Here is a 25,716-nt window from a genome sequence, read left to right as displayed (position 1 = left end):
ATGACGAAAATGCCGCCCGCGGAGAGCCATCACGTGACAAGCCCTCGCGGCCCTCCGAAGAAGCCAAGGCAAGTTTCGCAATGGAGCACACATTTACAACTCATCTCTTCACATCCATGTTGCATCATTGTGTTCACGTCATTTCGATTTCTAGCGTCCTATACACAAAAAAAGAATCATGCAGGAAAGAGGGCGTCACGTAGCATCATCTGTCGGCCGGCCGCCGATCTGGTATATCCTGCAATGCCAATCATCCGTCATATCTCTAAACCGAGCCTTTTGAGATACCTATGCCCCCGTCGTTTCGTCATGAACGAGGACACAGATGATGAGCATCCCCGATGATGCCCCGAAGACCGGACACATGGGCGTAAAGGAAGTCTATCTTTTTTCGACAGAAACCCTTTAGAGCTTGTCGTAGTACTGCGACGCGTTAGAAATGAGTTCGGAGTGATTAGACGGTTGAAACTTACGTTCTCGTAGCCGGGAACTTCGGGCTTGATACCCTTCCTCTTGCGCATCTCCTCGACGACCTGGCCAGGCAGGGTGGTCTTGTCGAGAGGCGAGCCACCGGGCAGAATCTGCCAGTGGTCGAAGATTTGCTGAGGGAAGGCCTGGCCGGAGGTGTTGGAGCGGAGGTCGGCGTTGAAACCGAACGACTCCTTGACGGGCAGGTAGGCCTTGACGTTGAACAGAGGAGTACCGGGGCGCTGGGACTCCTCGAAGACGTGGCCTCTCCTGCGGGTAAGGACACCGTAGATACCACCCATGGCCTGCTCGGGAACCTGGATTTCGACCAAGAAGACGGGCTCGAGCAGAGCAGGCTCGGCGAGCAGGGTAGCGGCGTACAGCACACGACGAGCAGTGGGGATGATCTGTCCACCACCACGGTGAATGGCATCGGCGTGGAGGGTGACATCCATGACGTTGAAGCGGATGGAGCGCATGGGCTCTTCGGCAACGGGACCTTCCTTGGTGGCCCACTGGAAACCAGAGACGAAAGAGTCCTTGATTTCGTTCAGGTACTGAACGGCCTTGGTCTGGTCAACCAGGACGTTGGCACCGTTGGTGTCGGGACCGAAGCACCAAATCTTACGGGCGTCGGTGACATCCCAGCCGTGCTCGTCGGCAAGGTAGCGAGCGCGGGCCTTGAAGTCGTCACGGGGAGTGATCTTGCCGTCCTCGATGTCCTTGGAGACTTCCTCGCCAAGGGGCTGGGCAATGACGTAAAGACGGTTGTGCTTGTTGGGCGACTTCGACAGAGCCTGGATGCGCGACTCGGCGCCGACAGTCTCACGGTACTGGACGACGGGGTCGGAGATGCGGAGAGGAACGGCGGCGTGGTCCTCCTCAAGATCCTTCAAGCAAATCTCGAGGTGGAGCTCACCAGCACCGGCAACAACGTGCTCACCGGAGTCGGAGATGTAGGTCAGGACGCAAGGGTCGGACTTGGACAGACGCTTGAGACCTTCGACGAGCTTGGGCAGGTCGTTGGCGTTCTTGACCTCGACGGAACGCTGGACGACGGGGGAGACGGAGAACTTCATGACCTTCATGTTGTGGGCAGTCTCGTCGGTGGTGAGGGTACCAGACTTGAGAAGGAACTGGTCGATACCGACGATACCGAGAATGTTACCGGCGGGAACGTCCTCAATGGGCTCGATGAAACGACCCATCATGAGAATGGTACGCTGGATGGACTTGATGAACAGGTCCTCCTTCTTGCCGGGGGTGTAGTTGGGGCCCTGGATGCGGACCTTGAGACCGGACTTGACGGTGCCGGAGAAGACACGACCGAAGGCGTAGAAACGACCCTTGTCGGAGGTGGGAACCATCTTGGAGACGTAGAGCATGAGAGGGCCCTTGGGGTCACAGTCACGGATACCAATGGCGTTGACATCGTCGTGAGGACCCTCGTACAAAGTCTCCATACGGTACCTTTGAGCCACGGCGGGCGAGGGAAGGTGGAGAATCATCATCTCGAGGAGGGCGTCAGCGGCAGGAAGGAACTTGCGCATGACGACCTTGAGGAGCTGCTTGCCCTCGAGGTCCTTCTCGTCCGAAGTGAGCTTAATCTCAAGCTTGTCGAGGATGGTGGGGATCTCGTCCTTCTTGAAGTTCATGACGGCGTTGAAGATGCGGAAGATGGGGTCCAGGATGAACTGGTTGAAGGCACGCTCGCCGCTGTCGGGCTGAGTCTTGGTCCACTTCTTGGTCTTGGGGTTGAAGTAGTTGTCACCCTATGATTGTTAGCCGCGGTTTCTTCGCTGGAGGTGATTCGACTTACCCAGAGACGCTCCATCATCTTGTTCTTGTCAACACCGAACTTCTTGGCGTACCTCGAAGCGAACTGGCGGACGGTGAAGGCCCAGCCGTGAAGACCGGAACCGAAGGCGACGGTACCCTTGTCGGGGTAGACCTGGACGTCACCGAGGACCTTGTCGAAGTAGGTGGCGATGACGACGTTGACGGACTCAATGACACGGGAGAAGTTCTGGTACAGGTCCTCCTTGGAGACCTGGAGCTCGAGAAGAGCACGGTCGACCTTGTTGATGATGACAACGGGCTTGATACGCTCACCAAGGGCCTGGCGCAGGACGGTCTCGGTCTGGACGCAGACACCCTCGACGGTGTCGACGACGACGAGCGCACCATCGGTGACACGCAGGGCAGCAGTGACTTCGGAAGAGAAGTCAACGTGACCGGGCGAGTCGATCAAGTTGATCAAGAACTCGTTCTTGTCGGTCTTGGCCTCCTTAATGTCCTCAGGGTCGTTGAGCTGAGCGTAGAGGGAGATGGCGGTCGACTTGATGGTGACACCACGCTCCTGCTCGTCGGGACGAGTGTCGGTGAAACGGGCCTCACCAGCCTTGGCGGCGGAAATGATACCCGCGCGCTGGACGAGGGAGTCGGTAAGGGTAGACTTGCCGTGGTCGACTGCAGGTGGTGTGAGCGCGCGTCGCGTCTCGTGGACGACTCCATGGGCGCAACTTACCGTGGGCAATGACCGACATGTTGCGAATGTTGGTCGGCTTGTCCATGAGACCACGGATCTTGATTGGCCATGTTAGTATCAATGTCTTTGTGCTTGTCTCGTCGTCGGCGACGTACCTCCTCAACCGTGAAGCTGTGAAGATCATGTTAGCGCCAGCTCCAAAATTCGACCACGACAGCGACAAGGCCCATTGCAGCAGCAGAAGCGCACAACGGAGAGGTCGTCGAGGATTTCGGGGGTTAGAGGCGACTTACTTGACCATCTTGGCGGTGCTGTGGTTGCTTGTCTGGTGTTGAAAATTTGCCTCTCGAGAGTGGATTACCCCGCTTCAGCGAAGGTAACAAGACTGCCGGCACGAAAGAGTCGGTCGGGAGTGCAGGTGGCAGAAGGGCGTAGGATCAGTCGACGGAGTAGGCAAGGCCGACAGTGCCTGAAAGGTGATGGAACCCTTCGAGTAGATGTCGAGAGAGGTTTGCGGAGGAGTAGGAGGAGGGTTGGGGCGCGCGGTGGGATGGATGCTAGGTTTTACGCTTGGCTGGCAGCGAGCGAGTGGGGCTAGCGGCTGGCTTAGCGAGCGGCAACAGCGGACATGGAAGATTTCGGTTCTTCACCGCGCCTTACCCTTTCCTGACACCATCACCGCACTTGACCTCGACCTCGACCCCGACCTCGACCTCGACCAACGTGTCACAACTACCTCGACCATGTTTCTCGGCGTCTCGACGAGACAATCGCCCCCTCCTGTGACTGACTGATCACCCATTGCCGTGGCATCCATCCATGGCCACATCGCCCTCTCAACCTCAGCCTCGACCACGGCTTTAGCCCGCTAACTCCGGGTCCTCACGCTGGTCTGACCAACAGAAATCCCATCGCCGGCAGTCTTGCTTGTTGTGAATCGTCTGACGTCGTCATTGGAATATTCCTTTCCATCGGGTGCACGGCCACAAAGAACAACGACACGGTAAAGCTCAAAAAGACGTCCTTTGGCTGAAACAGGTCTACACCAATTGCCATGTCTGCTTCTGGTGCTTGGAAAACTCCTGGCCCAGCCTTCACAGCCCGGCAATCTTGCCCTCCAATCGCCGCTCCGCATTCCCTCCAAAAACACCATCCTTCTCGCCACCCGACAAAAACTCTGCCCTTTCAATTGCCTCAACCGCCGGCTTGCACAGTACCAGCCCGCCCTGCCGTACGGATAGTCCTGCGTGATTGAGTCAATCGCCAATTCTGGAAGTATGATCGCCCGTCTCCACACTCCACCAGGAGAAGCCCCCTTGCCGAGCCGAATTTGAGCTGGCTCTTTGGAACATTGCACCTCAACAAGCCTTTGACCTGGTCGGGATATGTCGGTCTCGCGCTGTCCCACCAGAACCTGATACACCGCGTCAAGTTGTGAGTGTCCGAGGAAACCGTGTCTTGCACTCCTCCACGGCCTCTTTGCGTCCCTGGATTCCACTCTTACGCGGATTTGCAAAGGCAAGTGCCCAATTGACTTTCACCACTGGCTTAGTCGGGTGAATGTAGACGATTTCTCGCGAGCTTTTCCTGTTGTTTAAATTCTCTCGAGTGCATAATTTGCTTCGCGGACACTTCATTCGTCAGTCAGCTGTCGACACGTACAACAAGACTTATGCAGTATCTGTGTATGGGAGAGGCATGGCAGCAAGGAAAAAAAAAACTTGTCTGGATACGTTTGAACAAGCTGCTTTTGTCAGCAATATTTTTCTCCAAGTTTCTTGCTCTTACAGCTCCCATCCACGGTCACCTGTCAGCATCATCCCACGCCAAGCATCGCCTCACTCACTCCATTCAGAAGTCTCGCAATCGCAATCGTCTCCTTCTCATCCCGCAAGTAGACGAGCGCTCCGGGCGTCGACACAGACACAACACTGCGCTTGATATCTGCTTGCGACAATCAATCACAAACCCTGTCAACCAGCATTTGCAATATTTTGCCCGCTCACCATAACCTGTCATGAAGCGCATTGCACCCAGCGCATCCCACTCAGGCGTTGGCATGCCACTCGCGTCGGGAAATATCCAAGGTGGCGCTACCATTCGGGCACCACGTGGACTGCACGTGCGCCGATGCCCAACCAAGGTTAGCCATCCATCTATCCAGCTAACCAACTCTAGCCAGTACCAAGGAGGCAGACACCGGCCACCAGTCATCATGGTCGTCGTCCAAGACGGGACACCGCACGACACCACTACCACCACCACCGAAACACCACCTCAAGACTCATCCTCAAACAAGGAGTCACGGCAAGACGATGAGACGAGGTAGCTGGCCATCTCAACACAACACAACACAACACGGTATACATACCATGCAGATCGATTTTCGCCGTCGCTCTGTTTCCGAGCGGCGGAACAGAGGACGCGTCGAGTGGTCGTGCCACCGCTTCGACAGCGCCCAGCGCTGTGTCGGCGAAAGGGAGCGAGGAAACGTCGATGCTGTCTTGTCATTTAACCAGTCACATCAGTCAGACGCCCAGTCATTCAGTCATTCACTCCCTCCCATCCCAACCCCTCCCTTCCTGTCCCAGGCTCTTCATCTACTCCTCGAATTGCCCAGTGGTCCGCCCACTCAACTCCCTCAACATCTCAGCGATTCGTCACGAGGTGCTGCAACGTACCCGCCCTTGCCCTGTCTTTGAATCTCGAATAATTCACGTTCACCGGCGCTGTGGCGCGTTTCTCGGTCGCCGCCATCGGTGCAACTTCCTCAATGTTTCCAGGAAATAGTATGTGCGGCTGTCTGACGGTAAGAAGCGTGAACGAAGAGAGCAGCAGAAGATATGATAGGAGGGGTGGAAGCATCTTTGGCGCTGTAATGTGAGAGCAATTCGCACCTCTGCTCAGTCTTCGATTCCAGCGCGCGAGAAAAGGCGAAATTGAAGATGTCGCTTTTCGCGGCGGCGGAGGAGAAGCAGGAGGAGGAGGAGGAGAGAAAGGAGTAGGTAAATAAATAGATACATACATACATACATTAGCTGACAAGGAAACGCCTCCGCCATCGATCATCCGCCATCCACGCACACCTTTTCATCTGTTCAATCGACATGCCATGCAAGCATGTCCCCGCCGCGCCGCGCCGCGCCATGCCAAGGCCAGCTACCTACACATGTATGTATGTACTGTATGTGTAGCGGAATGGCGGACTGGAGGCTTGATTGATCGCCGCCGCCCGGCGTCGCAATCGCAATCCCAAGTTCTACCTTGCCCTGCCCTGCCCCTGCTCTCTCTGCTGCGCCTTGCATTCTTTCCTTACTCGCCTCACAAGCACATCCGTTACAGAAGTGGTTTGTAATACATTATACGCTACTCTACTGCCTGACTACTCTCCCGATTAATAAATAAATGGATGGATGGATGGATGGATGGATGGATGAATGGATGGATAGATGGATAGATGGATGGTGAAAGGGGGGTGGAGCGGCGGAGTTGAAACATCTACTCCGTTGTTCGAGGATTGAATGGGGAGGAGGGAGTAGAGAGTGAGGAGGGTGGTGTTTTTATTGCTGGGGCGGTGCGGCGGTGCGGCTGGCACAGGTGGGTGGGGGTTAGGTGCAGGGTAGCGGCACGCTGTCGCCTACCTACTTCTTCCTTTATACCTACCTAAGGTATCTAGCGCGCTTGACGTGTTGATAGGCGTGGACTATCGTGAGCATTCATGGCATCGGCATGGCACGATACGAAATGAATAGCAGTCGGGACAGCAGACAATGGTGAGAAAGGTTAGATTGTGTTGTAGTATTACACTACAGTGGTGTTTGAGTAAGATGTTTAAGGAAGAGAGATACAAGGCCTTGTTCATCAGACCTATACATGTGAAGACCCTTTTGAAAGGAAATGCGTGTGTGTACCAACGCCGTGCCATGCAAAGAAATAGAAAATAAAACAAAAAAGGAAGAGAAAAGGAAAAGAAGAGAGAAATGATAAACCCAAGCTAGACCCAACAAAAAAGACAGTGAAAACATAAACCGAAACGAGTCATCCATCCACCCACCCGTCGTCGCCAGGATCAAATCAACCCTGAAGATACAAGCCGAGATCAACACAGTTGACGCAGCGGTCGCCATGGCGAGCGCGGCGCTTGGAGGTGGGTGTCTCCCGCAGGAGATCGCGAAGGTAGCGCTCAGCCTCCTGGACGAGAGGCTGAATGCGGCAGGTGCGGGCCGCGGTGAGGAGTTCCCGCATCTGGGCCAGGGTGAAGGCGGCCCAGAAGCGGCGGTCCTCGAGCGAGAACGAGGGCCCGGCGAGCTCGCGGCGCTCGGATCCCGAGGGGCGGATCACGCCCAGGGGGGAAGGGGGGTTCCAGCTGGAGGGAGAAGCCGGGCTGGGGGGTGCTTGGTGCGTGGTGCACCATTCGATGAGCTTCTCCGCCGTGCGGCGGGAGACTCCCTGGGGAAGGGGGACGTTCATTTGAGAGAACGTCTTGCAGGACACGCTGGGCGTTGTCCTGAGGACGCCAAAGTGGCGCCAGACGCGCGGTTGCATGTCGAATTTGCCGCCGTCGGCGGTAGTCAGGCCGATGATGGTTGGCCCGACTCCGTTGGACATTTTTGTAGAGGAGAACATTGTTGTAGGGGAGAATGTTGGTGTAGAGGAGGATCTTGTGTTGTTTGGTGGGACTGTGAGTGTTGGCCGTGCTGCTTGCGTAGAGGTCTTGGAGGGCGAGGGGACTTACAGTCTGAGCACTTGTTGGCAGTGCAGAAGATGTTGGTGGTACTGTGAAGGCTAACGTTTGTCGAGTGTGGAAGACGAGTGCGAGATGCAGACCAAGAGGAGGCGCACGTCGCGCTTTTATAGGTAAGACAGCAGGCTGTTGGGAAGAGCAGTCCAAACCTCGCCGTGTTGCAACGAGGTACCAGGCTCGGTACCAAAAGACGTGACTTCCTCGTCTGGGTTTCGCAGACTGAACCTTGAATGCTCCTTACCGATCATTTGTCCGCGTGTTTGAATTTGAATTTGAATGCTCCCCTGCGCTCCACTGCCGGTGCTCACCTAACGCATTTTGCCACCAAGTCTTATACAGAAAACTTCTTCCCACGGTCCATGGGCCCGAACCAGAGTTATGTATCGGGGCGAACCAAACTTGCATGTTGAAAAGTGGTTTAACGCAGTTTCCTGTGTGACTCGCGGGAATCATACGACTTTCATTGACGAAGGGGTGACAGAAATCATCGCTATTCCTGTTTGACATCTTGAAATGACCATGCCAAATCCGCAATAGATTGGAGTTTTGACAAGTCACCGACTGCACGGCGGGTAAAGACGTGAAAATCAAAGGTTGCAGCGACTGGTTCTTTGGCTCCTATCCAAGAGGAAACGAGGAAAAGTCTGACCTGAGATTGATACTCGCTGGAACTTGGAAGAGTGAATCAACGGAAAGCGAAAAGTGGAAAATGCCAACCATGGTGCGCATTGCTGGTGATTTGGAGTCTGCTTCCGACCGTTAGCGCCCACAGCTAAGAAATATCGACGACCTGGCTCAACGGAGGCTGTCAATGGCATTTTGAATTTTATAGGTTCATGTTGATAGATTGTTGATAGATTGGTTGTCGTGGAGGAAGTCGAGACGCGCGAGTCGCGCCCGTCCGCTGGACGGCGGCTATTCCCCGGCCGGCTGCAGTCGCGTCCCGTCCTGCGTCATAGCTGGCCCAAGCTCCAAGCTCCCGTCCACACCTGTGCAGTCCCTCGTCATTGTTCACTTCACCTGTGCTGTGCTTGCTTTTCACCACCAACCATTGCAGACCACTGAGCAACTGAACTACTCAACATCATTGTTTGACCAACCCACGTCACCTCGGTGCTGCTAGCCAGATCCACACACTCTCATCTTTTACACATCCATTACCCACCAAACAACGACGAGACTTGACCAAAGCCATGCTTACCCGTCGACAAAATGTCAGAGTTGAGGACGTACCGACGCTGCCAGAGCTCTACAACCCCAGCGCGCCCCTGCAATGGCCGTTGAAGAGGCTGGAAACGTCCCCCAATGGGACCCCCGCGATGCCACCCAACGCCGCATTCAACGCCATAATCGGCCTCATCAACGCCGACGTGACGAGCATGACTATCGACGCCATCGTCAATGCCGCCAACGAGCGGTTGGCAGGTGGCGGCGGCATCGATGGCGCCATTCACGCACGCGCTGGCGATGAGCTCTCCGCCGCGTGTAAAACCTTTCCCATCCTTCACGACAACGTCCGCTGCCCGACCGGCCAGGCCAGAGTCACTGACGGCTTCAAGCTGCCCTGCAGGAAAATTATCCACACGCCCGGTCCCGTTTGGACCTTGACACAGGAGAAGGCTGAGGCCAAGAGGCTGCTGTGCAACTGCTACCATAACTCCTTGGATGCTGCGGTGGAAAATGGGTGCAGGAGCATCGTGTTCCCGCCCATCTCAACGGGCATATTTGGATATCCGAATCAGTTCGCAGCGGATGATGCGCTGTCAGCGGTGCGCACATGGCTGCAGCAGCAGGGCGAAGACGTGCCGATGGACAAGATCGTCTTTTCCAATATCGACCAGCAGGACATGGAGGCCTACCTGCTGCTTATTCCTCGATGGTTCCCTCCTGTCGTTCATGGCGAGACTCAACAAGGACAGCCACAGCAGGGAGAGTCTCAGCATGGTGAGCCGCATCAGGTCGAGCCACAGCAGGCAGTATCGTAGCAAGTTCCTCCGCAACAGGTTGAGCCACAGCAAGCTGGACAGCAGCAGGGCAACGCCGAGGAGCCCGTGAGGGGCAGGAAGAAATAGGAAGCTCGCCTCAAGGGTACAGTCTATCTTCCTCCCAACCCGACCATATCGAGTCTTGGAAACAGGAGACTGATGGAAGCAGGCTTCTTTAGGCGTTTGTGGCCAATCAGGTTCCGCAGGTAGCGGCAAAAAGCTCTCTTTTTTCTTTTTCGGAGTATTGACGAGTGAGTTGGACACCGCATTTCCTGGCCACGGATGAGGACTGACGACGTGCAGCAACAACGAATTAATGGTGGATTATCGGCACACTGGCGTAAGACTATCAAAAGCAGTGCAAGTGACTGAAAAGAGTCCTTTGGGGAGTTTATGGAGCCATGGGTCATGCGTTTAATCAAGTCTCCTTCTTTTGCCAATTCATTGATTTGAATGACTCTTGATTTAGCGCTTAGTCTGTGACTACCAGCTTCATGCCTCTCTTCTCCGGACAAAGACAAACAAGGCCTCGTCCTTACCAGCAAAGCTCGGCAAAGGAACCTGCGCAACGCGCTCAAATTCCTTCTTCTCCCGCGCCATCCACTCGGCAATCGTCTCGGTCTGAAAGCCCGTAAACCCATTATGATTCTGCGTGCCCGCCACAACAATGTAATCGCCCTCATACGCCCGCAGCACCTTGCCCGTAAAATCCGCGCCGACCTGCGGATACACCAGCAGCAAAATCTTATCCCTCGCGCCACCATTCTGCTTCAGATACTGTATGCCATCCGCGAACACGGTATCGCCAATCCACATGGTGCGCCACTCGCTATGCAAATTATCGACAGCAGTAACGCTGACACCCGCGCGCCGCAACAGCAGCGCCCAGTACCCGTTGCCGGAGCCGATCTCGAGGACGCCGCGGCCGGGCCAGCCCTTGGGTTTGGGCTGCGGCGGCGCGTGCTGCGCCAGCTGCTGGATCAATGACAGCGCATCCCACGTCGGCACCAAGCAGCCGAAGTGGTGGTAGAAGACGGGCAGCATGTGGTGCGAGATTTTGGTCTGCGAGGTGCTGGCGACGGGCCCGCACCATTCGAGGTTGTGGCACGACCAGGCCCAGTAGTCGTAGTATGGGTTTGGCAGCGGCAGCTTGCGCTTGTTGGGGAGGGTGAGAGTTATGGGAGGGTTCGCGGATGAGGGTGCGAGGTAGAGGTGCGATTGGAGGTGTGCGGCGACGGCGGCGCGCAGTGTGTCCTTTTTGGCGTTGGATGCGAGGGCTCGGAGGGCAGAGACAGTCGAAGTTGAGGGAGAGAAGACGTGTGTGTATGCTGCTATGTCTGCGTCTGGCGGCGGAGGAATCTGGGGTCGTTCAGTCGGAGGTCTTCGAAGCGGCGAAGAGAACATGCTCTAGCTTCTTGGGCTCCTCATATTGCCGGCTTACCTGCTTGCCCTCTTCGTCGACATACCAGCCGTGAAGGCCATGCTTGCCCCCAAAGCCAATGGCGTGTTGGACTTGGTCCAGCGTCACTTCGGCGACGGCGCGGTAGACATATTTGTCCGAAGGTGGGAGCTTGAAGGCCTTGCTGACGGAGCTTCGCAGATCATTTTCCTGCAGAAGAGCGTCGGCAGTCCATGATGAGAGGAAGACCTCTGGGTCGAATTGAGAGGGAGAGCCGACTGTGTACGGCTGCTTGGGTGGAGGTGGCATTTGTTGTAGGTAGGTACGGTAGTTCAGGGAAGAATCCGTGCATGACGTCGAGCTAGGGCACGGCAGTGAGGTTGGTGCCGCGGCATACGCGAAAGTTGTTGCCGTTTCTTCAACACCACACATGATAATTCGCCGCGACCTCTCCGAATCACCACCGCCGTTTTGAGCTCTTTACTGTCGCCAATTGGCTCGTGATGCCTTGAGTCCTTGCCACTATCTATCTGTTTAAGCTGGCAGAAGTATCAATCTTCTCCTGGAAGTTCCAGATATGTCAAATTAGAACAGATCGAAAATCTGCGCCATCCCCGGGCCGTGTTCTGTCCCACCTTGCCCACGACAGTGGCTCTGTTGCCATCTGGATCCTTTTGAGCCGTAGTCATGCTTTTGAAGCAGTTGACTCGGCCATCAAGGCCCTGTGTTCACCGTCTTCCGAGCACGTGTGGCCTGCGATTTTCCAGGTCGTCGCCAGCAACTTTCTCCGACAACCAACAATTCCCCAAAGAAGATCGAGACCACCTCAAAGAGAAAGTACGCTCAGGAGAGCAGATCGAGGAGGAGCCTGACCCAAAGAGACGCGAAATGCGGACTCCAGATAGCGACAGCTGGCCAGAGGGGGTGACTTGGAAGCATCTTAACAGAGGGCGCCTGCCATCAGACTGGCGTGTTCAAGGACTAGACTCTGATGAACTGCCGACCAGCCAGCCGCAAAACAATCAGCCATTGCTTCGTCACTCAAGAGCAGACCAAAGCATGAGGTCGAGGCAATTTTTCGACAACACAAGGATCAGTCCCCGCCTCAGACCGGCCTCGACCTCAGAAAATGTCACGAGTCCCGACTCCAGTCAGCCTCCACCGTCTTTGAGGCCATTCTCGGCGACTTTCGGTCGTGAATCAACCGACAACGAATCATCTCGACCAGCCGGAATTCGCATCAGGCAAATTTTCAAGCACAAAGGGCACGACAGCGAATCAACCATTATTGAACGCAACAGACTGAGCGAAACCTTGCGAAAAGGCACTGAAGAAGCAATAAAAGCAATGGATAAGTTGTCCGTGACCTCTGACAACTTGAGGCGCCATTTGCAGGCTTTCGACGGCGAATCGGGGCGCGAAGAAATCGAGCGACTACACCAAGAATATAGAACAGACATCAAAGCAGCAAGAAACGCAAGAGAATCACTCGAAAAGACACTTGTCGAATTCAAATCCACATTGCCATTGCATTCCGCGTCTGGTTTGGGTCAAGATGAGGCCCGTCGCGAAATCTTCACTTTGAACGAAACAAGAATGCGACAGGATGAGAGGCGCCTCGAGAATATGTTTGGCCGAACAATGAGGCGGGATGAAGAGCTATTCGAAGGACCGCAAAAAGTTCAGCCGATGGTTTTCTCAAAGGTCAAGAAGGCATGGGTCAAATCTGCAGAAACGACGTTGACAAAGACTCGTCGCCCTAACTTGCGCCGTAACTTGGATTTTGAAGCCCCTTTGCGTGTCGTGCAATGGAATCTTCGCATGTTCGGGCCCAGTGGTTTTATTCCAACCCGCTCGACTCATGCTATCACACTTTTGTCATACATATTTGGGAGTACAACCGAAGGACTCCACATGGCAATTGTCTTGCACGAGGTTGGCCCACAGACGATGAAAAGCATTTTGGGCAATGATTGGGTCCGGAAGAATTTCCGGGTCGGTTATGACGTCGAATCAGAAGTATTCAATGATGCCCAGGACATGGAAGAGTTGAGAGACTCGGAGGATTTGCCGTCTGTCATTTTAGTGTCGCTGAATCTATGCACGGACAATTGGATGAGCAGGCGTATTGGTGGAAAACACCGAGCGTTGAGCGTCGACCTCCCTCTCGCAGGTGGACGCGGGCAAAGAGATGGAAGAGACCTCTTAAGGCTCTGCGCTGCAAGACTGGAGCGGGGCGTGTTGGGAGCCTCCTGGACGGATCAGAGACAGCGCCGAGAAGACGAGCTCAAGACAAGGATGGAAAACGACATCAACGAATTCATGACAACGGGATACAAACCAGAGGACAACGTCGCGGGCACAGTCATGGCGAGAGATCTGACTTTCCGTCAGCTCACCGATTTTCGCTGGAACCAGTACAGACTGAAGTACAATTGGCAGAACAATGAGCTCGGGAGAGCTCGCTCTGGACGATTGGTCAATTTCTGGAACGTACCATCGCCCACAGCAGTTGTTAACTCCCTGAGGATCCAAAAGTTAGCCATGGACAAGGATCTCCGACATGGGATAAATTTTAAGCTAAACTTGGGGCACGTCAAAAGGGCCGGGCCGACCATGGACACATTACCTAGCAAGCTTCACTCGGAATACGGTCTGACTTTCAATGACCGTACCTGGCGCGAGGTCGTCGACATTAACATGCTGGGATGGCCAAGAAATTGGGCGCGAGTGGTCGGGAGTAAGTACTGGCCTTGCGGACCAACCGCGAACTATTCGAAAGACCCGCGGCCACACTCCGCAGAGCGATATCGCTGCTTCATAGTGAACCCTATTGACCTGGAGCCACAAGACTGGTCTGCGCCTCCGATGAGCTACCAAGATGCTACTAAGACGGCAGTGGGCAAAGACCTACATGCACATTGGCGAGGCGATGCCAGCGCTTTCAATCCGCCTGAATTCAACATGAAAAATGACAACCCGGGCTACAATTACGAGCTGAATGAGCACGACGAGGTCCATATGTGGGTGGCTGATGACTATGGCATCGCCAAGATATTCAAGGTATTTCTCAAACATCCCCCGCTCGTCACCACTTGCAATTTCCGTCGAGCCTCCTGCTGATGCTTGGAACACCAGGTTGTTGAAAGGGACCCAAGTCATGTAGAGCGGAAGAAGCCCGGGCCATTGAAAGCATGGGATGAATGGGCCAACGTTGTCGAAGATGCAACGGAAGCTGGGCCGCCTGCTGGAGATCACGAACGGGACAGCGTTGTCGAACACGCAACGGAAGCTGGGCCGCCTGCTGGAGATGAACAGGACAGCATTTTTGAAGATGCAACGGACGCTGGGCCGCCTGATGTGGATCCTAAAGGGGATAGCATTGTTGAAGATGTAACAGAAGCTGGGCCGCCTGCTGGAGATTATGAACGGGACAGCGTTGTCAAATACGCAACAGAAGCTGGGCCGCCTGCTGGAGATGAACAGGACAGCGTTTTCGAGGATGCAACGGAAGCTGGGCCGCCTGCTGTGGATCCTAAAGGGCACAGCGTTGTCGAAGATGCAACACAGGCTAGACCGACTGCTGGAGATCCTGAACGGGACAGTAGCGTTTCCGAAGATGCAACGGAAGCTGGGTCGACTGCTGAAGACACTGAACGGGACTGGAATTGAACGACATGCTATGGTAGTGGAAGCTGGGGTTTCGAACGGCTTCTTGCACCTGTGCCGGCCTGGTACGCCCTTGTTATCCAACAGCTCATCGTCCGCGCAGAATGGTCACAACGACAGGCTGGGAAAGGGCCACAACTGTCTGCACCATTGCTGAAATGGTAGTGGAGAGAGAGAGAGTTTCATAATCGACGGCACGAGAGTTGGACCTGTAGCGTCAGCATTTTCTTTGCCTGGTGTAAAAAGACTAAAACTAGCGCGCGCTGTACCATATTATCCCCTCGTAGATTGACTGTGAAGGCTTCTTCAACAGACTGATTTCCCCTTCAAATTCGGCCGCGGGTCTGATGTTGTAGTTGACTCCTCAGTACGACGTTTGATTGTCTGACGCTTGGGCCTGACGATTGATCTGTTGCAGAAGTCTTGGGATTATTGTCATGTTTACTGGCCTTGACGTTGGAAAGCTCGACACTTGCGTCTTGATCTGTTCATTGGGCTTGCCCATGGGAAGAGGAAGAGGCCGTGGGGTGTCGCAGACTGGTTGTTCTTTTTCTTCTGAAGAAGCAAAAAGTTTTTGATTAGAGACACAGGCACAAGGATCTTGAAATAGATCTTGGTTATCCATACAATCAGGCTTCTTTTTCTGTTCAGCCCGATTTAGCGAATAGGCAGATTTCACTGGCAAGTGCTTTGCAGTCAATTCAACGCACAATAGGCTTCACGCTGACAATGCGATAAAATGGCAGCAGAATATTCAGTCAGCGAAGCGCGAACAGAGCGCGAGTTGCGCCATGTTGAGTTGACGACCACCTCGAAATCGGGATGGTCATTCTCCCGCTCTTTGGCGTTAAGTCGTTGGTCGACGCCTTCTCTACTTGCCTGCATGTCAGTCTGACATGCATGACGTGAAGATAGCTTGGAACTTGGCCAGCGTTTCTGGCGCCTTGCTGGACTAATTCAAGTCTTCAGGTCTGTGGCTTTCAAATCTCTTCGCGGATCGAACGGGGCACTCTTGTCTGTCCTGCTATTCAAATTTGAAGAGTATGAGCACCTTGTACTTTCAAAATTTCGCCATGGCCCAAGGCTAGGCTCTGCATGCTGGATGATGGCAAAGGCAGGGTCGGCACAGCCTCACAACGTAAGCTGTAACAAGGCTGAGCCAGCATAGAAAAGCACGGCTTTTGCCTGTGGTGCAAATATCTTATGCCCACCTGCAAAAGGATGTCGGGGTCTTCTCGTCTCAAAAGAGAGCTACAACCTTCTCTGCATCAATCGGGGCTGGAATCAATCAAGTTTGTGATCTCCAACCGTTTGGCAGCTTGGAACCCATGCTCATTTATTCTAGTGAAAAGGCTCCAGTCACTTCCAAATTATTCAAATACAGACCTCTAGAAGATCCGGAGAAACAAACTCGCCTGTTCTCTCTTGATGAGCACGGTTGGCTGTATACCTTCAAAAGAGCTCTTTCGCTGGATGAACCCGAAACGAGAATTTCTATATCCGGCTGTTTGAACCACGTCTCCCTCAACGACGACATACCTGAATATGTCGCCTTATCCTACACTTGGGGGAGTCCAGATGCTCCACTCCGAATCTCTGTGGATGGTTCCTGTTTGGAAGTGACCGCCAATCTCCATTCTGTTCTCAATGTGCTTGCGAAACTTCGGCATTTGCGTGGACGTCCTTTGTGGATCGATGCCATCTGCATCGACCAGAAGAACGACAAGTAAAAGAGCTTTCAAGTGCCTCTGATGGGACATATCTTCAGTCAAGCAAGCGAGGTGCTTGCTTGGATCGGGGATGAGGAAGATGGAAGCTGCGATGTGCTCTACACCCTTGCCGCACTTGGAGGTCATTTTGAATCACAGAATTCAGCATCAACCATCCACACCACTCAGTGGTCAGCACAGCAGAAAGCTCTTCGGCGCACCAATCTAGACCAAACTCGGAAGCTATTTATGCGGGCGTGGTGGCACCGCGTATGGGTCATTCAAGAGGTGACCCTTGCCAGGTCTGCATATATAATGTGCGGGACACGCCTGTTCCACTGGACAAACATTGTAACAGGGCTTGGGTACTTCGAGTTGAAGCACCAAACGTTCTCAAAGTTCGGCTGGGATTCAGAGTTCAGAGAAGTATACGGGCCCGTGGAGCATTTCTTGACATTCCGTGAAAGTTTCCAGCGAGCACAGCTCGACGCTCGAGAAGACTCACAAGAGCATGCCGAATATGTTTCGAAGAACAAAACAAAAGGGACACTCCAAGACTCCGCAGCGTTTGAAAATTTCTCAGGAACTGGCCTTACCCTGGAAGAAACTCTCGAATGCCTCATGCGCCTCGATGATGAGAATTTAGAGGCGTCTAACGATAAAGACCGTGTTTACGCATTTCTTGCCTTCCTCCTCCGGAGAAGTCGGGCCCTTATTCCCGTCGACTATTCAAAAAGCACCAAAGTGTCACAAATTCTGGATGAAATAACTTGGGTCATGTTTCGGAGACGTGGTCCACGCATACTTGCCTGCAGCCGGTCTGCTACAGCAAGAGCCAAAGGCCTTTCGTCCTGGCACATCGACTGGACAAGGATAAATCTAGACTTTGCCATGTACGACCCTACAGGAGACCCACGGTCTGGTGCCGGCGCGGAGTGGTTTCTTCGTGCGTTCGAGACTGACGATGATCGGTCTCGGTTACCAACGGAAGGCATCATACTCTCAACAGCTGGCATGTTCGCAAGCTTCGACATGGAGACTTTGTCAAGCGTTAAAGCTCTGAGCCAAAGTCATGATTCCTCACGTGTCAAAGCGCTCAAGACTTGGATGCAAAAGATGAAAAACCTTCTGGAAAAATCCCCTGTTAATGAATCGTTCTCAACCTCGAGGCGCTCATCCGTGGACGACTTGTGGCTTGTTGCGATCGCAGGATATCAACACAACCGCCTCCTTGCCGGATCATCGTTGCTTTCGAAATACGATCCTATCCAAGCAAAGCCCAGCCGCTCTGAGCCCCTGATGAAGCTTCGCTACCACTGTGACCTCTGTGACATCGGCGCGGATGATGCATCAGCCCTTTCTGAAAGGGAAGTGCAGAAACTGAGAAGGGACTGGGAGAGCAGGCACTTTCAGCGTTTGTATGAGAATTTCCAAATCATGATGGACGAAGTTGAACCCAATGAAGAAGCAGACTTCCACACAGCAGTAATGAGCTACTGGAGGCGCCTCCGGATCAACGGCAACAAAGGCTTCGTCACCCCCAACGGAAGAGCAGGTCTCGGACCAGAAACTATGCGAACAGATGACCTAATCGTCATCTTCAAGGGGTGCGAGTTCCCATTCGTCATACGACCCAGCTGTAAAGAGCGGAAAGAATATGAGCTGGTTGGCGCTTGCTACGTGGATGGAATCATGGACGGCGAAGCCATAAAGGACAACCCGGAATTCGAAGAGATGTTTCTGGTCTGAAGGAGAAGTGTTCGCTTGAGGCAGAGACAGAGGAGAGAAATTCGATGGCTCAGATGGCATTTACTATTGGGCTGGGACAAACATCACCGAAGAGTTCATCCGACGACAAGAGGGCTCGCAAAAGTCCTACAGAGCCTCACGCAGCACGCAGAAAGAACGAGAGTGACTGGCAGACTTAGCGGCCCGAAATCTTCCGGTGGTTTGGGTTGGACGGGGAGCCAAAGCGCGCAGCTCCTGTTGGAACCGGGAAGCTCCTTGAAATAGACTTGATCATGGACATCATTCAACTAAGCGCCTTGTCTAGTTTCAACATCGGAAGACTTCTCTTACCCGCTCCCCGCTTTCTTCGTGGATAGCACTCGTCATGTTCTTGCCGAAGCGACTAGGCAGACTGGTGTGCTGCCCTTTCAGTATTGCTCGAAGGGCATACAGCCAGCGAACTTTGTCGGAGTTTTGGGACTCTGTGGACCGCTTTTTGAACCCAAATAGAAATCCGCTGTCGGAGACAATGGCTGCTGATTACGCCGCTACAAAGGAATCTGCTGAGCATTGGCAATTCAACGATACAAAGCAATTGCGGATCCGTCCTTTGGTTTTCTCGGATGCGAAATCTGACCGGGTCTACCATGAAAACAGGAGCGACCAACATGGTCTTGGAGTTGGAACTATCTTGCCGGTTGTCTTCTGGACTCTGCGGTTTTTCGGACCTGAAGAGTACATCGCGACCCGTTCTTTGGCAGCCATGAGCCTTTTGCGTGATGTTTTCGGTAAACAACCACGCTCGATGGCCATCATGCTGCAGGACGTCGATCCGGGGATACTTAAAAGTATTCTAGAGCACGAATGGGTTCGCCGTAACTTTGCCGTGGGCTTTGACCACACCCCGATAAAGTTCGATGGCTGGGGACATGTTTACACGCCGGTCTCCTCTGTCATGATGGTTTCCAAGCAACTGCGTACTGCGAATTGGATATTGGTAAACGAGCTGTTGAGTGTCGACCTACCAATTGATTGCCACGATAGGGTCCAAAATGTTGAAAACCTCCTGAAACTCGTCACGGCCAGTTTATCCGTGGCGCAAAAGCTTTCGAAGGGAGACCTCAACAGCATCAGGAAATGGACTCATCCAGACCTCCGCGAGAAGAAAATGGACATAGTCATACGGTCCACCGATCCCAAGTTCCAAAGAAAGAGGTCGGAGGAAATAAAGAAATTCATGAAATCTGGAATACGGCCCAAAGACAAGATCGTAGCTGCTGTGTTTGGATTGGAGCTATTCACCGACAAATCAGGACGCCGAAGGTCTGCATACAAGTGGCAGAAAATGGGCGCTGCCAGCCTACCCCAGGATACCGAAAACGTGAGGACTGGTAGGCTCGTCCAAATTCGTCATCCCAATCCGGATGATCTGGAGGAGCTTGAAGAATTGAACGACAACACGAGGAAGAACGGGATAAACAGCAAGGTCTCCCTTGGCACTTTTCCGAAGGGGAAGCTTCCACTGATACCAGCACACTCCGACATCACGTCTAACACGACGCCATGGCGGCATTGGCCACACAGTGAGTTGGGTTGGCCAAGAAACCATGTGCAGAGCGACGGCGCGGCGGATCTCAGAAGCAGGCGGTGTAATTTAAAAGGGCATATGGCCCACAAAGAATTTATGTCCGCCGCAAAAAATTATTCGAAATACTGCCAGGAATCGTTCAGAATGCCATCACTCGCCCCATTGCGCACGAATGATGGAAGATTCAACTATGACCTATTCAAAGGAGAGGTCTTCATGTGGGTGAGTGATGACTATGGCATCGCTAAGGGAGTCAAGGTACAGTTGCCCGTGACGGATTGGAGATTCCAAGCCCATGTTAGAAAAATTCAGATCACCGACAACAAGCCGGGCAAGGATAAGAACTTCTCCGGAGTTGTTTGAGTTTCAAAGGCGAATCGCGGGAGGGAAAGAAAGTAAATAAATACGCGTCTGTCTCGAGTTGAAGTTTTTGTGTCTGGGGGCTTCTTCAATAGCGTGATGAAGGTTGGTTGAAATCAATGACACTAGCCCAATATAGAGGATAGTCCTGCCAGCTTGTGAAAAGGATCGAGTAACCACCAGAGGATTCAAAAAGATCAGGATTCTGAAATCATGACATTCGTATGCTTGAAGGGGTATCTAATCGCTTGAGGGTAGCCTCCCCACGAGCATCATCTATGTCGCCTCACCCTGAGCGATCTACTGGGTCGTGACAATGCCATCTTCCTCAACGGTGATGTGGTCGTTGGTGGACAGGATGGAGACATTGTCAGCGGGCAACTCGGCACTGTTGTAGCAGTCAGCCAGAGGCTCCTGTGGATCCCCACGGTGTTCGTTCCAGTCCCAAGGACAAACCCAAACAGCCGTCCTCTGTATGTTGTCCGGACGGTCCGATGTTGTCTTGGATCTAGAATGGTAGACAAGGTTGGAGCGGGGTCGACGTACGTGAAGCCCTTGATGAGCTTGAACTCGTTGATGATCTTGCCGCCTTGGTCCGTGACGGTCTTCTTCGCCCTACAACTAGTCAGCCCATATTCTCTGCATCGTCAGGAGTCGACCTACTTCTCAAGCTCCTCGGGGCTGGCGCCTTCCTTCAGAGTAACCTGGACGATATCAGCAACGGACCCGGCATCAGACAACCCTCAAGGCATCGTACGTTGACGTTGGGCATTCTGGCAACAAACGGGTTGTTTCTTTGTAAAAGGCGTTGGTAGAGGCGTAGAGGAATAATTGCAAAGGGATGAATGACGATGAGGAACCGGGAGGGGCTGAGCAGGCAACCTTAAGTACCGCTGTAGCAGGTGATGAGCCAGCCCCTCCATCCCCAAATCCGTAGCAAGGCGGCGGCGCTTGATGACGTGCGTTGGCAGCAAAGCCCACCATGATAACGTGGCGGTCAGTCAGCTTCAATTGGCTCCGCAGAAGCTGGTAAAATCGCCCGGCAAAATCACGACGCTGACGCCATTATCATGAATCTGACTCACTGCAGTCAAACATCTCAAGAGGGCCTCCAGCATCGAGAATAGACTACGGGGGGAGTGCTGACAGACCAAAGTGGTTGCCGCAGCGAGGGCGGACGACCCGGCGGGCCCGATTCGTTGCGCTTATCGATAAGGAGAACGCGAGTCAGCTTAGCGCGTCGTGGAAATCCGACCCTTGCTCTCTCACCCAAAATTTCAACTCTGCTGAGCTCGACACTGCTTTGCGCCAGCCCGCCGCGCAACCACCATGTCCGAGCAGACAAACAAGCCGCACCGCGCGGCCAAGGAGAAGAAGAAGGCCTCTGGCGGTGTGCATTGATCTCAACGTGCGCGGCAGATTGAGGACTAACAAAATTTCTAGGACCGAACCCCAAGGCCTTTGCATACGCTGCTCCCGGACGTCTCCAAAAGCAGGCAGCGCGCTCTCACGATGTACGAATGGCGCATACTGATGAAAATGGAGGACCATACTGAACATCTCCCAGGTCAAGGAAAAGCGCCTCCACGTCCCGCTGGTGGACCGCCTCCCGGAGGAAGCGCCCCCTCTTGTCGTCGCTGTCGTTGGACCTCCCGGAGTATGGACACCGCATATCGATTTCCATGCATATGCTTACAATGGCAGGTCGGCAAAACCACTCTCATCAAGTCCCTCATCCGCCGCTACACCAAGCAAACCATTTCGCAACCGGCCGGTCCTCTCACCGTCGTTACCTCTAAGCGCCGCCGCCTCACCTTCATCGAGACCCCCGCCGACTCGCTCGCCGCCATGATTGATATTGCCAAGGTCGTCGACATTGTCCTGCTCATGATTGACGGCAACTACGGCTTCGAGATGGAGACAATGGAGTTTCTGAACGTACTAAGCTCGACGGGTATGCCGGGCAATGTGTTTGGCATTCTGACGCATTTGGACCTTTTCAAAAAACAAAGTACCCTCAAAATCCAAAAGAAGAGATTGAAGCACAGATTTTGGAGCGAGCTGTACCAAGGCGCCAAACTGTTCTATCTATCCGGCGTTATGAATGGTCGATACCCTGATCGCGAGGTCCTGAACTTGTCGAGGTTTTTGTCCGTCATGAAAAACCCGCGTCCCCTCGTCTGGCGCAACTCACATCCTTACTGCATCGCCGATCGCTTTCTGGATATCACGCCGCCGACTGCTATGGAGGAGAACCCCAAATGCGACAGAACTGTCGCGCTCTACGGATATCTAAGAGGGACGAATTTCCCGGCACAAGGCGCAAGAGTACACGTCCCGGGTGTGGGTGACTTGAATGTCTCAATGATTGAGCAGCTGCCGGATCCGTGCCCCACTCCTTACCAGGACCAACAAGTGGCAAAGGCGACGGGCAAGACGCACCGGCGAAGACTGGGAGAAAAGCAAAAGGTTCTTTTTGCGCCCATGTCAGACGTCGGTGGCGTGTTGGTCGACAAGGACGCTGTCTACATTGATGTCAAAAACACGACCTTTGACAAGGATGAAGATGTCGAAGGAAAGGGACTCGGAGAGCAGATGGTCATAGGTCTTCAGGGCGAGAGGAAGCTGCTTGGTGAAGCAGACAAGGGGCTGAAGCTCTTTAGCAACGGCGAAGTTGTCGACAGAGCTGCCGAAGACGATACGAACGACACAGGAAGAAAGAGTCAGCGTCACGCACGAATGGCAAGTAAAGTGGAAGAGGTAGACGACGATGACGACGAGGATTTGGGGAGCGATGATGAAGAGGAGGAAGAACCGGAAGGTGAAGAGGACGAGGATGATAATGGGTATGTCGAGGGCGAAGGCATTTCGGAAGCACGGTTAGGTCGCATGTTCAAAAAAGACGACGAAAAGACGGCCGGTGGAAACGACGACATTGCCTTTGCCGACAGCGACTCGGATCTGGGCTCCTTATCATCAGTGGACGACCAGGAGCTCGAGGACGGCGACGACTTTGGTTCTGAGGACGAAGATGGCGAAGTGAGATGGAAGGACAACCTTGCTGAAAATGCAAGAAGATCTCACGGCCGCAAGAGACCATACCGAACAGCTGAACTCGCTCGCTTAATGTATAATGACGAATTGTCTCCAGCCGAAGTTTTGCGGACTTGGAGGGGCGAGGACCGCGAGGAGCAAGAGGAAGACGACGGGTCAGACGATGACGAGCTTTTCAAGAAGGTGGCAAACGAGGCAGAAGAAGAGCAAGAAGACCGTCCGATTCCCCAGTATGATTACGAAGCTCTCGAGCAAAAGTGGAAAGACGAAGAAAACCTCGAAGCACTCCGTCGTCGGTTTGCATCAACAAGCTTGCTCAAGGGGCGAGATGGCGAAGCAGGCTCTGACGAAGAATTTGAAGGCTTCGACGGGGAGGACGGAGACGAAGATGACGAGGGCGACGGCGAATTTGAAGATCTCGAAACCGGAGAGAAGCACGGCGGAGACGACGGGGAGGAGGAAGATAATGAAGACGCAGAGGGCAAATTGGAAGCCGAGCGGGAGAAGAATGCTCGTAAAAAGGAAGAGCTCAGACTTCGATTCGAAGAGGAAGACCGTGACGGCTTTGGCCAGAACAAGGGAGGGGAGAACGGAGAGGAGCAAGAGTTTGGCGAGGATGACTGGTACGATGCGCAAAAGGCGGCCATCCAGAAGCAGCTCGACATCAACCGTGCGGAATTCGACCAACTGGACGACCAGTCTCGCGTCCGAGTCGAGGGATACAAGGCCGGCACCTACGCACGCATCGTGCTCGAGGACGTACCGTACGAACTTTCGGCAAACTTCAACCCTCGCTTCCCCATTATTGTTGGCGGTCTCACACCTACCGAGCAGTGCTTTGGCTACGTGCAAGTGCGTATCAAGCGCCACCGCTGGCACAAGAAGATTCTCAAGACCAACGACCCTCTCATCTTCTCCCTGGGCTGGCGGAGATTTCAGTCGACACCAGTGTACAGCATTTCGGATTCCCGAACGCGAAACCGCATGCTAAAGTATACTCCTGAGCACATGCACTGCTTTGGCACATTCTGGGGACCGCTGATTGCACCCAACACGGGCTTCTGCTGTGTCCAGTCCTTTTCCAACAAGAACCCTGGGTTCCGCATTGCAGCCACCGGAGTGGTGCTGAACGTGGACGAGAGCGTGGAGATTGTCAAGAAGCTCAAGCTCACGGGTCACCCGTACAAGATTTTCAAGAACACGGCTTTCATCAAAGACATGTTTAGCACTACTTTGGAGATTGCCAAGTTTGAAGGAGCCAGCATCCGCACGGTGTCCGGGGTTCGGGGTCAGATCAAGAAGGCGCTGAGCAAGCCCGAAGGCCACTTCCGTGCCACGTTTGAAGACAAGATTCTCATGAGCGACATTGTGTTTTTGCGAGCGTGGTACCCGATCAAGCCGCACCGGTTCTACAATCCAGTGACGAACTTGCTCGACCTGGGCGGACAGGCCGAGAATGGCGAGGACGGCGAGTGGAAGGGCATGAGGCTTACGGGTGAAGTGCGGCGCGACCAGGGCATTCCGACGCCGCTGGACAAGAACTCGGCGTACCGGGCAGTGGAGCGCCAAGAGCGCCATTTCAACCCCCTGCGAATCCCCAAGAAGCTGGCGGCTGACCTGCCCTTCAGCTCGCAGCCAGTGCGGATGGGCAAGCAAAAGAAGGAAACATATCTCCAGAAGAGGGCGGTGGTGGCAGGCAAGGAGGAGCGGACGGCGCGCAACCTGATGCAGCAGGTGATGACGCTGCGCAACGAAAAGGTGGCCAAGCGACATGCAGCACAGGAGAAGCGGCGGGAAGGATACCGCAAGAAGGTGGCAGAGAATGAGGAGAAGCGAGCGGAGCGGGAGAAGCGCGAAAAGGCCGACTTTTGGGCACGCGAGGGTAAGAAGCGTAAGAATCAGGATGGGGGCGGAGGCGGAGGCGGAGGCAAGAAGAGCAGGCATTGAGAAATGACGCGTCGCATTGTTGTTTGAATTATTTGTTTTGCGGGTTTCAGTTGTTTGTTTCTTCACGTCTGTCGATCAGTAGAGAGAAGGCGAGCTCGTTCTCGACAGACGGCTGCATGGCATGGCAGGGCAGGGCAGGGCAGCATGCATTTTCCGGCGTTGGGCGCGTGCATGGACGGCAGCAGAGCAGGGCCTGAAAAAGAAAAGAAAAGAAAAAAAAAAAAAAAGAGAGAGAGGGACAGAGAGAGAGTAGCATCAGCTGACTTCGTGGCGGCGACGAGACGTCGAGTCTGGCTTTGTCCCCCGTTGTCGACGGCCGGTTGCATCGCTTGCAATCAAAAACCCCACATGTTCAATCATTATCATCATCATCCCGCGTCAAGTCAAGTCAAGTCAAAATTCAGGTTGTCGGTCTTCTTCGACTCGGACGGCGCACAGGGAGCCCAGGTCCAAGTGCACGCGCGCGCTTCCCGCCGCCCATGCACGTCGTGGGTCGTCACAAGACAAACTGACTTGGCTGCACCTTGTTGACCCGCGACCGCGACCGCGACCGCGACTGCGACTGCGACTGCGACTG

General features: G+C 53.9%; 10 protein-coding genes across 10 annotated transcripts; 5 read left to right on the top strand and 5 right to left on the bottom strand.

Annotated features, from left to right (window-relative positions):
• Positions 1–127: 127 nt before the first annotated feature.
• Positions 128–3,507, bottom strand: IWZ02DRAFT_500503 (P-loop containing nucleoside triphosphate hydrolase protein). The gene is made up of 6 exons (XM_066770257.1): positions 3,250–3,507; positions 3,112–3,127; positions 2,996–3,053; positions 2,288–2,937; positions 474–2,240; positions 128–423 (listed from the first exon to the last, which is right to left on the bottom strand). The coding sequence occupies exons 1-6, from the start codon at positions 3,255–3,257 to the stop codon at positions 406–408; spliced, it is 2,517 nt and encodes an 838-aa protein (XP_066621055.1). The 5' UTR covers positions 3,258–3,507; the 3' UTR covers positions 128–405.
• A 1,580-nt stretch (positions 3,508–5,087) lies between these two features.
• IWZ02DRAFT_308641 (uncharacterized protein) lies at positions 5,088–6,187 on the bottom strand. Its single transcript, XM_066764023.1, has 2 exons — positions 5,638–6,187; positions 5,088–5,459 (listed from the first exon to the last, which is right to left on the bottom strand). The coding sequence occupies exons 1-2, from the start codon at positions 6,023–6,025 to the stop codon at positions 5,209–5,211; spliced, it is 639 nt and encodes a 212-aa protein (XP_066621054.1). The 5' UTR covers positions 6,026–6,187; the 3' UTR covers positions 5,088–5,208.
• An 803-nt stretch (positions 6,188–6,990) lies between these two features.
• On the bottom strand, positions 6,991–7,815 carry IWZ02DRAFT_308624 (uncharacterized protein; the record flags this gene model as incomplete). The annotated part of the gene is made up of 2 exons (XM_066764022.1): positions 6,991–7,635; positions 7,692–7,815. Coding segments are annotated over 2 exons (729 nt in total), but the record flags the coding sequence as incomplete, so codon positions are not given.
• Positions 7,816–8,696: 881 nt separating this feature from the next.
• Positions 8,697–9,990, top strand: IWZ02DRAFT_308603 (uncharacterized protein). Its single transcript, XM_066764021.1, has 3 exons — positions 8,697–9,788; positions 9,855–9,936; positions 9,989–9,990. Exon 1 carries the CDS (start codon positions 8,894–8,896, stop codon positions 9,683–9,685), a length of 792 nt encoding a protein of 263 aa, XP_066621052.1. The 5' UTR covers positions 8,697–8,893; the 3' UTR covers positions 9,686–9,788; positions 9,855–9,936; positions 9,989–9,990.
• Positions 9,991–10,177: 187 nt separating this feature from the next.
• On the bottom strand, positions 10,178–11,393 carry IWZ02DRAFT_491847 (uncharacterized protein; the record flags this gene model as incomplete). Its single annotated transcript, XM_066769789.1, has 2 exons — positions 10,178–11,044; positions 11,127–11,393. The coding sequence occupies 2 exons, from the start codon at positions 11,391–11,393 to the stop codon at positions 10,178–10,180; spliced, it is 1,134 nt and encodes a 377-aa protein (XP_066621051.1).
• A 126-nt stretch (positions 11,394–11,519) lies between these two features.
• IWZ02DRAFT_308597 (uncharacterized protein) lies at positions 11,520–14,937 on the top strand. The gene is made up of 2 exons (XM_066764020.1): positions 11,520–14,147; positions 14,223–14,937. Exons 1-2 carry the CDS (start codon positions 11,772–11,774, stop codon positions 14,754–14,756), a joined length of 2,910 nt encoding a protein of 969 aa, XP_066621050.1. The 5' UTR covers positions 11,520–11,771; the 3' UTR covers positions 14,757–14,937.
• Positions 14,938–15,575: 638 nt separating this feature from the next.
• IWZ02DRAFT_434423 (heterokaryon incompatibility protein-domain-containing protein) lies at positions 15,576–18,211 on the top strand (the record flags this gene model as incomplete). Its single annotated transcript, XM_066766362.1, has 4 exons — positions 15,576–15,638; positions 15,685–15,891; positions 15,917–16,479; positions 16,522–18,211. 4 exons carry the CDS (start codon positions 15,576–15,578, stop codon positions 18,209–18,211), a joined length of 2,523 nt encoding a protein of 840 aa, XP_066621049.1.
• Positions 18,212–18,719: 508 nt separating this feature from the next.
• Positions 18,720–20,141, top strand: IWZ02DRAFT_491844 (uncharacterized protein; the record flags this gene model as incomplete). Its single annotated transcript, XM_066769788.1, has 2 exons — positions 18,720–19,773; positions 19,984–20,141. 2 exons carry the CDS (start codon positions 18,720–18,722, stop codon positions 20,139–20,141), a joined length of 1,212 nt encoding a protein of 403 aa, XP_066621048.1.
• A 297-nt stretch (positions 20,142–20,438) lies between these two features.
• On the bottom strand, positions 20,439–20,910 carry IWZ02DRAFT_491843 (uncharacterized protein; the record flags this gene model as incomplete). Its single annotated transcript, XM_066769787.1, has 4 exons — positions 20,439–20,526; positions 20,685–20,753; positions 20,802–20,842; positions 20,896–20,910. 4 exons carry the CDS (start codon positions 20,908–20,910, stop codon positions 20,439–20,441), a joined length of 213 nt encoding a protein of 70 aa, XP_066621047.1.
• A 407-nt stretch (positions 20,911–21,317) lies between these two features.
• Positions 21,318–25,466, top strand: IWZ02DRAFT_455541 (GTP binding protein Bms1). Its single transcript, XM_066767798.1, has 4 exons — positions 21,318–21,528; positions 21,582–21,652; positions 21,706–21,795; positions 21,843–25,466. Exons 1-4 carry the CDS (start codon positions 21,468–21,470, stop codon positions 25,137–25,139), a joined length of 3,519 nt encoding a protein of 1,172 aa, XP_066621046.1. The 5' UTR covers positions 21,318–21,467; the 3' UTR covers positions 25,140–25,466.
• Positions 25,467–25,716: the final 250 nt, after the last annotated feature.

The sequence above is a fragment of the Phyllosticta citriasiana genome, assembly GCF_038021145.1.
Source record: "Phyllosticta citriasiana strain CBS 120426 chromosome Unknown IWZ02scaffold_9, whole genome shotgun sequence".
NCBI classification, from domain to species: Eukaryota; Fungi; Ascomycota; class Dothideomycetes; order Botryosphaeriales; family Phyllostictaceae; genus Phyllosticta; species Phyllosticta citriasiana.
The sequence above is the reverse complement of the archived record's forward strand: the minus strand, read 5'-3'. Positions and strand labels throughout refer to the sequence as shown.

What these genes read in the sequence shown, in the direction of transcription:
- IWZ02DRAFT_308603 (XM_066764021.1), top strand. Translation starts at nt 8,894, where the DNA reads ATGCTTACCCGTCGACAAAATGTCAGAGTTGAGGACGTACCGACGCTG.
- IWZ02DRAFT_455541 (XM_066767798.1), top strand. Translation starts at nt 21,468, where the DNA reads ATGTCCGAGCAGACAAACAAGCCGCACCGCGCGGCCAAGGAGAAGAAG. An exon ending in GAAGAAGAAGGCCTCTGGCG is followed by an intron (nt 21,529 to 21,581) that starts GTGTGCATTGAT and finishes CAAAATTTCTAG; the next exon opens with GACCGAACCCCAAGGCCTTT. An exon ending in CTGTCGTTGGACCTCCCGGA is followed by an intron (nt 21,796 to 21,842) that starts GTATGGACACCG and finishes TTACAATGGCAG; the next exon opens with GTCGGCAAAACCACTCTCAT.
- IWZ02DRAFT_308641 (XM_066764023.1), bottom strand. Translation starts at nt 6,025, where the DNA reads ATGATCGATGGCGGAGGCGTTTCCTTGTCAGCTAATGTATGTATGTAT. An exon ending in CAAAGACAGGGCAAGGGCGG is followed by an intron (nt 5,460 to 5,637) that starts GTACGTTGCAGC and finishes TTAAATGACAAG; the next exon opens with ACAGCATCGACGTTTCCTCG.
- IWZ02DRAFT_308597 (XM_066764020.1), top strand. Translation starts at nt 11,772, where the DNA reads ATGCTTTTGAAGCAGTTGACTCGGCCATCAAGGCCCTGTGTTCACCGT. An exon ending in GCATCGCCAAGATATTCAAG is followed by an intron (nt 14,148 to 14,222) that starts GTATTTCTCAAA and finishes TTGGAACACCAG; the next exon opens with GTTGTTGAAAGGGACCCAAG.
- IWZ02DRAFT_500503 (XM_066770257.1), bottom strand. An exon ending in CATGTCGGTCATTGCCCACG is followed by an intron (nt 2,938 to 2,995) that starts GTAAGTTGCGCC and finishes CACCACCTGCAG; the next exon opens with TCGACCACGGCAAGTCTACC. An exon ending in AGATGATGGAGCGTCTCTGG is followed by an intron (nt 2,241 to 2,287) that starts GTAAGTCGAATC and finishes TAACAATCATAG; the next exon opens with GGTGACAACTACTTCAACCC.